Source organism: Aythya ferina, assembly GCF_964211825.1.
Source record: "Aythya ferina genome assembly, chromosome: 4".
Classification (NCBI taxonomy): Eukaryota; Metazoa; Chordata; class Aves; order Anseriformes; family Anatidae; genus Aythya; species Aythya ferina.
The window spans coordinates 31,565,538-31,580,811 of NC_140300.1; the positions used below are offsets into that span (position 1 = coordinate 31,565,538).

The 15,274-nt window shown below is 49.8% G+C and overlaps 1 protein-coding gene across 1 annotated transcript; it reads right to left on the reverse strand.

The window, feature by feature from the left end:
- Window positions 1-202: 202 nt before the first annotated feature.
- Window positions 203-15,068, reverse strand: SPP1 (secreted phosphoprotein 1). Its single transcript, XM_084517380.1, has 8 exons — window positions 14,955-15,068; window positions 4,033-4,203; window positions 2,807-2,873; window positions 2,654-2,701; window positions 1,959-2,063; window positions 1,758-1,805; window positions 1,235-1,492; window positions 203-850 (listed from the first exon to the last, which is right to left on the reverse strand). Exons 3-8 carry the CDS (start codon window positions 2,858-2,860, stop codon window positions 449-451), a joined length of 915 nt encoding a protein of 304 aa, XP_084373506.1. The 5' UTR covers window positions 2,861-2,873; window positions 4,033-4,203; window positions 14,955-15,068; the 3' UTR covers window positions 203-448.
- Between the last annotated feature and the right edge of the window lie 206 nt (window positions 15,069-15,274).

Genomic DNA, 15,274 nt, shown 5'->3' on the forward strand with positions numbered 1-15,274 from the left:
GCGCAGTCGGGCCCTGCCGAAATAAAGTTTTGTGTTTTTGTGTTAATTCCTGCTTTCACCAAAACACACAAGACACACACACACACACACACACACACACAAGTATTTCACCTCATATACGTGTGTGGAAGCTCCTTGCACCGTGAGCTACTCAGCTCCCCCCTTCCTCCCTCCCGCCACACAGCAACACAGCCCTGAGGAATGGGTTTTTCGTGATTTTATTTAAATCCGGTTACAAAATATACACAGGCAGCAGGATGCGCAGCATCCCTCCGAGACACTGCTCCCTGGCACCCCGCCACAGCCTGGCTGGGTGCCCAGGAAGTGGCGCGCCCCAACTGAAGCATCGCCACGCGCCCTGCGTTTACAGATACCACAGCAGATCTGATCTCCCCTAGCCCCACACTTTGGCAGAAATTACAGAAAGAAGGAACACACCAGATCCCCCTTAAATTGTGACTTCGTTGTTTTCAATGCTGTGATGCTCTTGAGTGTTCTCAGCACTCTCCAGTGTCTGGTTGCTGGTGTCATCAATGGCAGGGATGCTGGCAGCTGCGCTGACCCGTCTCTCCCTGCTCTCCATGCTGTGGTGGTCATCTCTGGCACCATCCTTGCTGTCACCTCCCTCAACCTCGGGGCTGTCGAATTTCTGACGGCTGTCATTTTCCATGCTCTGGTGGCGGGTGAGCTCGCTGCTGTCCCGCTCATGGCTCTTGTCCAGCCACTCTCCACTGACTGCGCGCTTCCCTGGGGCACGGTGGGCGGTCAGTTCCTGCTGCCAGAGCCCCACTTGCTGGCTGTCCCCAGGCAGGGCACTCTCATCTTCCTCTGTGGCATCGTCTGCGATGAGCTGCATTGCACAAAGGGAAAATGAAGAGCCGTCAGCCGCCTGCCACCTGTGCTGCAGTGCTACACCTCTGCTCTGAGACAGCATGGACTCACACAAACTGGTCATTTTATAAGAAACTCAAGTCTGATCCTGGACTCAGATTTCCTGCATGCAAGCACATCAGGGCAGTGCAACTAGCATCACCGCCTTGCTTGCAGCAGTGGGCTGTGCTGCATGTCCACAGCCCTCACCAACTGGGGATGTCCAGAGAGAGGAAAGGCACCCCTCTGGTTACGCCTGCCTTTCCCTCCCGCCAATCCTATTCAGAGTTGACCCCCATAAGATAATATATCCATTCTCATCTTCACCACCCTTTTCCAATACCCACTGCACAGCCCCATTCACCTTTCTGGCAGCTTTGCGGATCTTGCTCGATTTCACCATGCTGGCTTTGGCCTTCATCCTGTATGCCACGCTGTCGCCCCTGCCCGCGTTGTCCCCACGGGTGAAAGGGAAGGGAGGGAAGGGCACTGTTACTGGCGCGTCTGTGGGAAAGTCTGTGACAACCTCATCAGACTCATCAGTGTCATTGGAATCATTATCGTCATCATCGTTGTCGTCATCCACAGCCTCGTGGCTCTTGCTTGGCACATCAGGAAAGTGCTGGAAAGCATTAACCATGCATCAGTCAAATCGACATACACCGAGGCATGCCAAGCAACATCCCCCCTACTAACCCAGGGCTTAGGCACTGTTGCAGACCTATGTGCCCAAATTGTTCCTAATTTGCCCCATCCTGCCTGAAGCCTTGCTTTATTTAGAGGGAAATGTTACCGCAAGAACTTCATTTGGCTGAGGAGAGCAAGCACTGCTATGCACTGGCTGCCCTGCAGAGCTCAGCTGGCATTTAGCCATCCAAAACACTTACCGGTTTTACTGGGACATTTTCAGCGTTTTCTTCTGAAGAGTAAAGAGTCTGAAAACAAGAGAAAACTCGGTATATTAGCACAAAGAGGCACATTCAGTGGAACTGATAAACAGGCTCACTATTCTTTAGGCACTTAATCCTAAATTGCAAGGTTTGGCATTGAGAGATGCCACGCTTTCTCCCCTAGTCAGTTGGGCGTACCTGCTGAAGTGATGCCAGGTCATTCTGCGGGTGCTGCAGGAGCTCTTGAGAGTGAGAATTCACAAGGTTATGCTGTTGTCTGTGTGAGTGATGGCCCCTGGGGTCCTTCAGGAGAAAAAGGGAGGCTTTAATCCACAGAGGAGCAGAGCGGAGCCGGTGAAACTGCCGGCACCGTGCAATGTGTGTTCATGCAGGTGTGGCAGCTGCAGCACGTACTCTGTTCACACAGGTTGTGTCCTCAACCATCCCCTACCACAGGGAGAGGACTGGGAACAAGCCACAATCCCAGATGAACGTTAGACCCAAATAGGATACTACAGCAGATGTGCCTGTGCTCATTTTAGTGACATTTGGAGTTCTATCTAAACGCTGTGGTTTCTCCTCATTCTCAGGCTCTTTTTGCTACAGTGATCTACCTCCGTCACCATCAAGACCCCAAACTAAATGCAGTAGCTGGTTCTCAGAGAAAATAATTGATTTTACAAGTTTAGAAGCTAGTGATCGGGTATAAATCAAATAGCTCTATACAAGATGAATATCATTTGCTCACACCACTACAAAATTCACAGAAACTGGGTTGCAGTGCTCTTCTAACACTAGACATTGTTATCCAAGCCACAATAGTGTGTAGTAGCATAAATCACAACTGCTTTATTAAAAGACAACAGATAGAACAGAAGGACAAAGAAACTTACGTATTTTTCTTCAGAGCTGGCAGAAATGGCATGCTGCTTGGATTTAATCTTTAAGGGAGGAAAGAGAAAAAGGGTTTATGGGTATCAGTTTCTTGCTAAAGTGCACATAAAATATTGCAAGTGATCACTAATACACATCTATTATGTACTCACCGGCCACGCAGCAGCAACGCTGATAAGGCATAAGCAAAAAACTGCCACCTTCATTGTGATGTTTTACCTGGAAAATAAGTTGTAATGATAAGTCAATGAGGTAAACTACCACAGAAAATACCATAGACTTTGTCTTTCTCCTGGTGTTCTTTACTGTGCCTAGAGCAACTCTCTAACTTGGAGTCAGCCTGCCCATTGCCGTCTTATTCCTCTGTCCCCCAACTAGCTGGTTTTGCAATGACTTAGCAACTCAAAAGGTACAAGAAATTTAAAAGCAGATCTTGAAAATTGCTGAGCAGCGGGGAGAGCAATCCCACTGAGAGGACATGCAAGCCTCTTCTGAAAAATAAGGTGCTATGCAGGTCAGTAAGGGTTTGTTATCATCAAGTTAACATCATTTCGTCAAGAGACCAGACAACACAAACCCAGCTTGGATTTGTTTTTCAGTTACTTTAAAACTAGTTTTCAGAATTATTAACTTGAATGGCTGTGAGTAAAATCACTTTACATGAACAGAAACTGCTTTTATGGACAGACTTTCATCTCCCCTGCAGAATTTTGACCAGAACAACCTGCATTTCCAAGCAGGAGATGAAGTGAAATAACTGCTCACACTGCAGTTTTAGCAATTTGATAAAAGAGTGGTGCCTGTGGGAGAGTGCTGAGCTGCAGTAAATGTTGGTGCTGACAGACCATTTCCCAGGATAAACAACATCCCTGATAAATTAAGCCAGTTCTGTAATGAACAAGGAGCATTTAAAACCTTAGTAAGCCCTAGCAGAAATGAAAGGCTACTACAGACATTTAAAACACATTAATAAGCCTGGCAGTAAGGCAGGACTCTCTATTAGAGGTACTGCAGTCCCAAGAGATGCACAGAGAAGGGCACACGTCCCACCCCTTCAGCAGCACGCAGCACCAACTGCAAGCCTGCCAGAAGAAACTGGGATATTACAAGGCTGTGGTTACATGTGGAAGGAAGCTTTCAGGGTTTTCAGTAACCTCCTGATATCTATCAGCACACAGATTTAAAACTGTGATTTTTTTTATTTTTATTTTTGGTGGTACTTTGTATTGCTTCAGCAACCACCTTTTCCCTCCAGAAGCAGACCTTTTCCCACAGAGAAGCATCAAATGCTCCTGCCCAGCAACGCAGCTCTGGAAGCTCGCCTTGGCTGAAGCTACAGACAGAATGGCATGCATTGGGTGAAAAAGCAAAAAATTACCTTGTCTGGTGCTGGAGGAGTCTGCTGTAGCAGGAGGGCTCCCGGTGATCCCAGCAGCAGCTCCTGCTCGTTGGCTGCAAGAAGCTCTGGCTTTCTCCCTTCGTTCCTGACTGCCTGGCATCTGCAACCACGGGGAATTTAAACCCTGTCCCCGAGACGGGCCACCAATCCCTGCGTGGCGGAAAAAGCTGAGGTCATGAGGCTCCTGGCCACCGTCCTGCCCACGTTCTCCTACACTTCCTCCTTGGCTTTGTGGCTTTTGAAGCAAACAAAAGCCACTCTATGGTTAAAACATTACTTATGGGCAAGATCATTAACCAGCAGGTTTGTTGAATGCACAGCAGTTGGTATCGTGTAGGAGGACTTCAGGGCACATCCGTCCTCCTTCTGTAAGGAGGCAGAGCCCTGCTTCCCAGAAACCTTTCACACCCTGTTCTGTAAGGGGTAGGGATGCATAATGCCTGCAGGAAGACCTGAACATAAAGCTCCCCAAAAAGGTGTTAGGGAGATTTGCTCAGCAGGTATACATCTTGCAACAGGAATTGCAAAGGCAGGATGCAGAATACGGCTTTCTGCCTTTTCAGCCTGAACAAGAAAACAACATTAGTCTGTCTCAACAAGCTTTCTGTTTCCAGAAACTTGTTTGGAAAGGCACACCAGATCCACTGATATGCTAATTAAAAGGTTGTGCACCATTATCTGAAATTCTCTCTCCATTTCCATTCAGTAGTATCCCCTCTGGGTCCTTTCCAGTTTCATTCACTCTTTCAGCTGGACCAGCTGAGTCACCTGCTGCAGCTGTCTGCTGCACTGAGCCCACTGCAGGACCCTTTCCAAGAACCAAATTCGAGGTATATATTCCATCTCAAGAAGTGCCATGACTAGTACTGGGAACAAAAAGATGTTGTGGGATGAAATTCCACACCTGCCACCCCCCGAGCAGCATGTCAGCTCTGCTGATGGGCGACAGGTCTGTTCTGGTAGCTCCTCGCCTGGACAGACACTGCTGCAGGTCCCCCTGCCTGGTCTGTGACTTGCTGCCATACTCACAGGCCCCCTTCCAGCTGGTGTGCCTTTAAAATAACACAGGCGTGCCATTAAAGCACAGAGAAACCTTCCCAGCAGTCATTTTATAGAGCAAAATATTCACAGCTGTCTCAAAGCCCTTATCGTTCTCCTCATTTCTGATACCTGGCTAATGTTTGATTTTGCAGCTCAACATCACTGAAGATGTTCATTTTGAGAGAGAATGGCCGTCTGTCCTTGGTCTAGCAGCAGTGAAAGAGACACCTTGTCATGGCTCCTGTCACCAGTTACCCTGTGCTTGCTAACACTTGTGTAGTTTATTTGGAAACACCACCAGGAACACACCCCAGGTAGCTCAGTGACTGTGCCCCACAGCATCACACGGGCCTACCTCATTATATTTTTGAGCTCAGATCAACAGCAATTATAAGTTTAACTTAGCCTGCTTGATAACGTCACCTTAATAATTTAAGTTAATAATGTAGAATTGGGTAAAAACCTAGTATGTCACTAACAGTTCTGAACATTCATGAGCCCATGCATGCATTCACTTGGATGAGGCATGTCATAGCTTTCATTTTTGGAGCAGCAGAATCACTATTTACTAACTTGTGAAAGAATTTTAAAGCATAAAAGCCTTCAGGAACAAAGGTTTCTTGAGGATTTAGATGGCTTCTGTCATCCCATCACATCTGCAGCTCGGTGCTTTTGGAAAGCAGGCTGTTTACCAAAGACCTTGGATGCAAATGCAGGCCTACAGCTGTAGGTGGGTGTTCTTCAGATATTTTAGCTACTACCTAATGCTGAAGCTGATACACCAGGTTAATCATACATTGATATGGCTGCTGTCTCTCACGAGAGACAGGACATGAACCCCAGGGAGTTGCTTCTGGCAAACAACTGGTGTTTCCAGCCTGCTGGGAGATGGCTGTGTTTCTGAGCACTGCTGCCAAGGCCACGGGGCTGATTTTGTAAGAGACGGAGAACAATAGTCATGTTTTGCACTAATTCAGGAGCAGGACACGCAGCGACAGTTATTACTAAAGAGCTTCATTTTATGCAAGATCAGCTACTGAGGAGCTGTAGTAAATTTAGCACTTGCCTCATGCCCATCATTATGTGGTTATTCATCCTGTAAATCGTTTTGCCCAGCCGAGAAATTCCTGTGCCTTGGCAGGAGGCAGTGCTTTTCGTCCTGTCAGAGATAAGCAACAAGCGGAGCAGAAAGGGGGTAGGCTTCCACCATTTTCACTTCCCACATTAAGCTCCCAAATTCCTGCTCCATCTTGGGCATGGGGGACCCCTGCCTGCCGCCACCTGAAACACCCAGTCCTTCAGGAGAGCCAGCCCTCCTGACCTTTCCCATGTTGTCCCTGCTCGCCTTGTTGTCCCACAGCCATCAGTCCCCTGGGTACAATCCAGCCTGGGTTTCCTACTTGCCCTGGACCCCATTCAGCACATCAGGCTGAGCAACAGCTCCAGCTGCACTCTGGGACCAGAGCAGCATCCTCTGCATGGCTGTGACTAAGGCCAGGACAGAGAGGTTATTTTTTTCAGCAGCATTACAAACGCTCTCAAGGAGAAAACCCAAGAAACACCAACTTGGCAGTGCTCTCATAAACAACTGCTCTGCAGCTATAGCATCCCAAAGAAAAGCAGGCTTGGAAAACACCGATTTCTATGAAAAACAGATGAAAACCAAAACACTCTTGCACCGCTACCATGTCGTGCGGAGTGACACAGCCATTGCAGAACGATGCGGGGACCTATGACTTGTCTGCATACTGCAGCACCCAGTACTGGAATACACGAGGCAGTAACATTTCTGTTCTGCTGTGCAGTGCAGATGCTAAGCTGACAAGGCAAGTGCCATTTAATCCTTGCTCAGGCACCAAAGGGGATTTCAGCATCCCACATACCCAGTGCCAGCTCTTGCCGTTCCAGTAACAACGCTGACACAAGAGTGATGGATAGGGACAGAAAGCAGACTTTCTGGGAAAACAACCCAGATGTAAGCAGCCAGCGGACGAGAAAGTGCCAAAGTTTGACAGATAGCACCAGCTTTAACCTGCTGTTTCCTCCCCCTGTACACTGAGTGCCCACCAGCTTGCTCCTTCTGACCCTCTGAGAGTAGCTGCTACCTGCTTGCAGTTTTGAGTGCCTTCTCAAAAACAGAGGACTAAATAAATAAATAAGAGAGAAAAGAACGGTGAGAAATTGCCATACAGCTGTAGGCCAGAAATCCACGAGGCTGGATGGCCTCAGCCAGATTACATTGCTAGGAGAGCCAAAAGCCTGCTCCTACGACGGCGTAAATACAGCCCAGCTGTCTGTAGCTTCCTAAAATGGAGCCCTACGCAAGTCTCCTCCCTTAGCTTTCAAAGCCAGACATAAAATAATAGCAGTAATAATCAACTTTTCTGGATTTTTTTTTCCCTGCTGAAATTCACTTGATTTAATACCAAAGCCAGCAAGGTGGCTGCAGGAGCCAAAGCAGCACAGAGCAGTTGTGTTATGTTCCTAATCGGTAATCCCTGGCATGAGGAGCAGAGCTGCAGACACTGCAGTGCTTCAGCGCCGAGCTTACAGGACAAGAATTGCATTTGTTTCAACTGGAAAATTGAGGAAACTGTCCGGACTACTATTAGAAACAAACGCAGCAGGCAAAAACACACAGGCTGTGGATGATCCTTCCACAGCAGTGCCGTTCTGTGGTGTACGTAGCCCCTAAAAAGCAGTTGTTTGAGAGCTGGAGGGTGAGGCTTGTAGCACCCCAGAAGGGGCTGGGCTGAAGCAGCTCTCTTGAGGTGTTGGCTCTGAAGTCTGAACGCTGATGCAGAAAGCCCAGAAGACCTGTGCTTAAATCTTCCGTGTGCTCCTAAAATGTCACCAGCACCCTGCCCGCTCATGCCTCGTGATCCAAGAACTGAGGGCACCCTAAGCGTAGAGACAGCTTTGCAGAAGACTGCTTTTTGAGCAAGGATTGCAAAGCATGGTGACAAGTCACTTCCCTCTCCCCCTCCCCTGCCCTCTCAGCACCCCTGTTTCCTATCCCTGCAGCACAATTTTCTCCTCCCAGGGAGAGAAGACACTAATGGAAAGGTCTGCGTGTGCAGAACGGGCATGGAAAGAACAGCATCGCCTCACTCTGCGTTGCGAAACTGCTGGAAAGTCACAAGACATCCATTCCACCTAGCAGAGGGAACGGGGAGCAGAGAGCCCCCCCCAGAAAAGCTGCTACCTGCGCCAGAGGCAAACGCTGAACAACCTTTCCCAGCACCTCCTGGCAGGGACCAGTGGCAACCGGGTAATTTGGAGCAGTGCCAGGCACTGCACCATGTTCTGCAGCACGCAGGTCTGCGGTTACCCACACACAAGACCTGTTGTCCGCATCCTGCTTGTGCTTCTCCAGAAGGGCTGGGGAAGGTGAAGCACGAGCTGCGAGGGAGGACAGGACTGCCAGGATGGGCTGTGACCCCGCCACTGAACCTGAACTTGGACCCAGCCTGGGCTGAGCACCAGAAACCGCCCTGCTTTCGCATGGTGTCAGGTTTTTTTTGTGAGCAGTTTTCATGGTTTTCAGTCTGGGGCCGCTGTGGTGGGAAGGGGACGGATGCAGCACTGAGTCAGTGTGAAAGCAAACATCTCTCCCGGGCACTGCATGCGGAGTGGGAGGAAAAACCCTCTCGTGGACCCGGTGAAAGGAAATTAGAGACCTGGGGACTGGGTTTGGAGAGGAAGTAGCTTGGTGGAGAGGCTGATCTGATTTTGTGGGAGAACCAAAAACCGTCAGGCCAGGGTCAAGGCATCCTGCCCGAGTCGGGAGAGGCTCCCCGCTGGAGGCTCAGCTCCAGGCTGGAAAGGCAAGACAGCTCCTACTCATCAGGGCGACCTGTTTTAATTAGCATTGGGACAAACACCTCCAACACCATGCGCAAGCAGAACTGGTACAGAACATCCCTTGCATCCAGCACTTTCTCCTCCTGTTCTACCTAAAATTGCATTAAAAAAAATGATGAATGTAATTTTTTTTTTTTTTTTTGATGGGATGGGAAGTAGTCACTCACACCTGAGAGAGATATTGCCATCCAGCAAGGCAAGGGACAAGTTCAGTTTCCTAATCATATATTTGCTCCCCCAGCAGCCTGCCACGCAGGAAGGACAAGCTCCTGCTCTCCTTCCTTGCTTTCCAGCACCCTTAGGAAGGGAGGGTTTTTTTTGGAAAAAAGATAATCACATCCAGATTTAGGAAATAACATTTTGCACATAATTCATAGTGGCTACCTAGAAAGATTATTGGTTGAGTTTACAGCTATAAATTTGGCAGAATAAATGGCAAACTGTGGTTGGCATAGGGATGCACAGCAGGAAGCACACTGGAGCTATACATTAACTAGAGGAAAGGAAAGTCTAAGAAACTCTGTTAATGAGCAGGCTCAAAAGCAACATCAAGAAGGGACGGCCACCAGGGCAACCAGCCCTGGAGAGGCATAGGCAGCATCAGGGATCTTCACATTAAGAACAACATTACAGGCCAATAAATAATGAGCCAGAAGTGCAGTTTGCTCACGGAGCCTTGTTTATCACCAAGAGGTCAAGTGACTTCTCCTCACCCATGGAAAATGTGAGCACAGAAGATGACAAGCAATTTTGGGAAGCAACATCCGTTCTGTATGGAGAAATTTGATCTGTTGTACCCAAAATAACTGATGTCGAAACAGCCTAACTCACATCTAAGCCATCGATTAGACAACAGGAGGAAGCAAGATGGGTTTTGAGAGCTCGGTTGGTCTCATCTGGGGACAGTGGCAGAGCTGCTGGGCAGCACTGACCGTGCCCCTGAGGAGCGGCAGAAACACCAGCACCTAAACCTTTGGTAGCACCGATGCAGCAGCACCTGACCCACACAGCTCCCAGGTTCTTAACTTTCCTGCACCACCCTAGCAGCAGCATATGGATCTGAAAAGCAGGAGGAAAATAAATAAAATAAATAAATAAAATTTATTTAAAGAAATAAATTTATTTAAAATAAATAAAAAAATCAGTTGGTAGCTACAGCAAAATGCAGAGCAGGGTGCAGGTCAGCAGTTCTGCCCAGATTAACAAACCCTGGCAAGAGTGTTCTGTGTTCAGCATTTGCCAAAAGGCGACGAGCTCCTTTGGGCAAGCTCCAGTATGCGGGGTCACGCACGAGGTGTTTTTGCTGGTTTGAAACTGGAGGCACAATTGCACGCAGGGCTGACAGCACGATGGGAGCGAGCTTCCTGCAACGCTGCTACACTTGGGCTCAGCCACGGCTGTGTGTGCACATAGAAACACATCCACGCACAGTTAATAAGTTACGTTCCCCTTTCTGTCCCAAATGAAATTCTGGAGTTGAGTCACATGGAAGCTACAAAACAAACGGAAAATCACAGCAACAAGAGAGAGACCTGGAGCATGCTCCTGTACAGTACGTCAGAAGCCCTAATGCAAATAACCCGTGCCCCCTGCTTGAGAGAAGATGGGAAGAGGAGGGACAGATTCCCACAAGTAGTCATGGGTGTGGGCATCTCAGAATCACAGAATCACAGAATTTTCTAGGTTGGAAGAGACCTCAAGGTCATCGAGTCCAACCTCCAACCTAACGCTAACAGCCCTCCACTAAACCATATCCCTAAGCTCTACATCTAAGCGTCTTTTGAAGACTTCCAGGGATGGTGACTCCACCACTTCCCTGGGCAGCCTGTTCCAATGCCTCACAACCCTTTCAGTAAGGAAGTTCTTCCTAACATCTAACCTAAAACTCCCCTGGCTCAACTTAAGCCCATTCCCCCTCGTCCTGTCACCAGGCACGTGGGAGAACAGACCAACCCCCACCTCACTACAGCCTCCCTTGAGGTACCTATAAAGAGCGATAAGGTCGCCCCTGAGCCTCCTCTTCTCCAGGCTGAACAAGCCCAGCTCCCTCAGCCGCTCCTCGTAGGACTTGTTCTCCAGGCCCCTCACCAGCTTCATCGCCCTTCTCTGCACCCGCTCAAGCACCTCCATGTCCTTCTTGTAGCGAGGGGCCCAAAACTGAACACAGTACTCGAGGTGCGGCCTCACCAGAGCTGAGTACAGGGGGATGATCACCTCCCTAGCCCTGCTGGTCACGCTGTTCCTGATACAAGCCAGGATGCCGTTGGCCTTCTTGGCCACCTGAGCACACTGCTGGCTCATATTCAGCCGACTACCCACCATCACTCCCAGGTCCTTCTCTGCCTGGCAGCTTTCCAACCATTCCTCTCCCAGCCTGTAGCTCTGCTTGGGGTTATTGCGCCCCAGGTGCAGGACCCGGCACTTGGCCTTGTTGAACTTCATGCAGTTGACCTCAGCCCATCGGTGCAGCCTATCCAGATCCTCCTGCAGAGCTTTCCTACCCTCAAGCAGATCGACACACGCACCTAACTTGGTGTCATCTGCGAACTTACTGCTCACACCCCAAGCAAACACAGTGGTTGTTTTCAGGTATACCTTCCAACCTCCCAGACCCAGCCGCCCTGCCTCTCTGCCAGGCCACTGCCAGCACAGGAGGCTGCAGGATAACATGGCTTTGGTACCATTTCACAGATTCACGTAGGAGGACAAGTGGGACCAGGTCTCAGGAGCAAGAGCAGGACAAGGTGGGCTGTGCAGAGAACACGCCCTGTGGCTTTTTGGCAAACACTGTGAGATTCACTGGGAGGCAGCATGGCTGCTTTTCCACTTGAGTCACCCTTTTCCAAAGCCATGCCTGCTGGATGGTCATGGCTCTTAAAAGGATTGCAATTACACAGATTTTCCACCAAAGGTGACTATAACCAAAACACAGTAGCATCAAAATCTTAATGGAAACAACTCTTTGAACTAGCCTTTCATTCAGCTCGACGTCTGCCAACCCTTCCCACCCTGATGTCGCAGTGTGGGACTCACATCACTTTCAGCACAGGGCAGATTCATCATGGCTCTGTGCAGGCCCAACCTCACAGTGCTGCTGCGAAAGACACACGTTTCCTCACAGGTCATGCATGTATCAGGTCCTAGGTAAGGGTTGAAAGAAAGGAGCCAGCTATAAGAGAACTGGTAGTTTGCCCTTTTTGGTTTTGGTCAGCCCCAGCTCTGTGCTGCCCACACATCAGACGGGGCACAGAAGCCCCAGAGGTGCTCAGATCTCACTCTCAACCCACAGCTCTGCCAGCATAGCTGATTTCCCATCACCACGGGTACTGGCAGCATCCACCACAGATACAGAACAAACAGAAACCTGGCCACCTAATTGCTTTCTGAGGCCATCACTCAGAAACTCTAGCGGGAAGTCCTTCCTATAGACTTCAGTGGGGAAAAGCTGCGTTCATACACGCAGGGACTGGGTGTTGGGCTTTCTGTTACGTGGGCTGTGCAGACACTGCAAATTGAGGCCTCAGACAGCAGGGCTACTCCTGTTTCACCACCACACGGCCTGCGGACAATTAGCCCGTCTGCACCCGCTGCCCCACGCCATCCACACGCAGCAATTAGTGGGGGCACGAGGAACCCGAGCCCAACAGCTTGTGTTGGGCCAAATCCTGCCATCCATCCAGCAGATGTGCTGTGAGTATTTCTCCTGTTTGCAATTGCAGTGGCAATGGATCACTTCTAAGACCTTGCACCTTTGTCACACATGTTGGGGTTAACTTTTCATTTTTTTCAGCCATAGACGAGGCATCCCAGCACATATTTTTTTAGCCCTTGGCTAAGAGGTGCCCACCTGTGCCGCATTTCAAAGGATCGTACCCTCTGGTGCTCAGGAGCATTTTCAAGATTTTCAAGAATTTTCAAGATTGCCCCCACTCAAACAGTACACAATGCTCCACTAAGTCTCACTAACTCTCTTATTTGCTCTTCTCCGCTCCTCCTGTATTGGTGTTGTTGTACATTAAAGCCACTATTCTTTGAAAACCACACTGATGAGCACAATTTCCACCACCCACACCACACTCTCATGTCTTGGTCACCTCCTCCCAACTGCCTACCCCAGCAGGCTGCCCAGGTAGCCAAGCCTCCAGTGGGAAAGGTGTTAGGGACACTCTGGTGTTAAATAAAAGCCTAAAACAGGGTCTGGAAGAGAGCAGTGCCCAGAAGGAGCACTTTTCCTGCAGGTTGTTCAGCTGTTACTCTCCAGGAAATCTCTTCCTCTGAGCAGAGCCTACTCTGACGAGTGGCAGGGGGAAACTGGGCTTTCCAATGAAAACAGCGGTCGGTTGGCTTGTTTGTGTTTTTATTTCAACACAGTAATCTCCCTGCAGAATGGTCTAGGAAAGCAGAAGAGAAACGTGTTTTCTGTGAAATGTAATTAACATGGTTTTCTTCCTGTCGCAATGTATAATTGCGCATACAAACCGAAGCACAAAAACGGGGTTATTCTGAGCTCTGGTCTGAGCATTTCAAAACACTGTGATGGGTTTGGTTTGTAAAACTGAAGAGAGGGCAGACGTCTCTCTGCCTTCCTGTTTAAGGCAGTGGTCTGGGAAGGGCTGCCATAACCTATAATGACAGCTGGCTCGCTGGGAGCAGCTTGTTCCCCCCAGTCTATAAATGCATTTTTCCACAGAGTAAACATGAGCCACAACACGTGTGTGCTCGTGAGCCGCTGCTCGACATGACAAACCCCTTTCTGATCCCAAGCAGTTGTAAAACTTGTGTACAAACACCAGTCCTGACAATCCGCATGCGCCGTGCAACGGGGCATGGGATACTCCTGCAGAATTCCCAAAATCAGCCCAATTCTGGGCAGCAACCAGAATTGGCCCTCCCCACAGTCACTGCCTCTCCCTAGCCTTCGTGCAAGGAGCACTGAGACCAAAGCCGTGCTTTCTGAAGCAAGAACAGCAATGGGGGAGAAAGGTAAGAGGGGGGAACCGAGCAGGCAAATGTTTTGATTTCCAGGGATCCACACAAAGACACAGGTCAAAGCCTGAGAGCTTCTGGAAGCACGAGCTCCTGCTGAAAGTCAGTCACCCAAAAGGTGTCCCTCTTGTGTCTGTTTTACCCTGTTCTGGCCCATTAGGTCCAGGAGGTTATTGCGTTACAAAACACTGACAACCATGGCTCAGCAAGGGTTTTCCCAGGGACCTGGTGCTTCCAGCAAGCATTTAGCAGAAAAATCCCCTTTCAGCTGCATTTGTGGAGGCTGTGACTGGTATAGCCGTGCTTCAGAAGCAGGCAGGGATGCTGAGATGCACATCCTGCCCTCCCTCCTGGTCACTGTCACCAGCAAGGCATGCGAAAAAAGCCACCTAGGGCAAGCACCGGCCTCACCCGCATATTTCAGAGAAGCATCCAGACCCCAGAGGAGCTGAACTCCGACCTTACCCCTCAAGGTACCGAAGGGCAAGGAAACACAAATAACTTCTGAGCCACTCCAGCATTGCTGCCAATCCTGCCTTCCTCTGGTGTGTGTGAAATGGCAAAAACACCCCCAAAACAGGGGTGATTTCCCCTAGAGGCCAGGGACTTTGCTCTTGGTGCCTGGAGCTGCGTAGCAAAGGCTGTGCTACCTCCTTGTGGCACCAGGAAACCCTGAAACTCTCTGCCCTCCACACCAACCACATGAGGAGTGGAAGAAGGCTTGAACTTCCCTACAAGGCCCAGCACAAGGCAGGTGGGAGCCCTTCAGAGAAACCTCTGGAGCTGAAACAGCCCGGGTATTAATTACAGTTATCCAAAACCCCACTGCCATCTGCTTACAGCATTTCTCCAACCCCTCTAGACCCAGGGGGGGCATTGCTGCATCCGTGTTAACGGGGAGCAAGCAGGCGACCAAGAACAACAGCAAGGAGAGCTGCGTGGAGAGCACAGAGCAAACGTCTCACACTTTTGGGGTGCCCCTGACTTTAAAACAAAAGCACTGCCAGTACCTGGGTGATGTTGGTGGTGGCCCCACCAGCTCCAGTGGCCATGGTACCACATCTCTCCAGGTGGGGCTTACAAACAGGCTGGCGGCCATGCCAGGATGAGAAGCTGCGCTCCCCAAAAGAGGGATGGTGCTTCCTCAGGGGCTAAATAGCTGTGGGGCAGGGTGTCCCTGATGAAGGGCTGGGCTCCTCCCGGCACAGCTGTGCATGCTGCAGGCAGGAACAGCTGCAGCAGGGCCTGGGGAGAGGTCGAAGCTGCAAAACCCGGGGTTTTCTGCTGCTGAGGCCACTGCCAAAAGCCTCTGCACCCCGTGTGCCAGGGG

Coding starts and splice junctions, on each gene's coding strand:
- SPP1 (XM_084517380.1), bottom strand. CDS start 2,860: ATGAAGGTGGCAGTTTTTTGCTTATGCCTTATCAGCGTTGCTGCTGCG. Junction 2,702..2,806: donor GCGTTGCTGCTGCGTGGCCG/GTGAGTACATAA, acceptor CCTCCCTTAAAG/ATTAAATCCAAGCAGCATGC. Junction 2,064..2,653: donor CCAGCTCTGAAGAAAAATAC/GTAAGTTTCTTT, acceptor TTTCTCCTGAAG/GACCCCAGGGGCCATCACTC.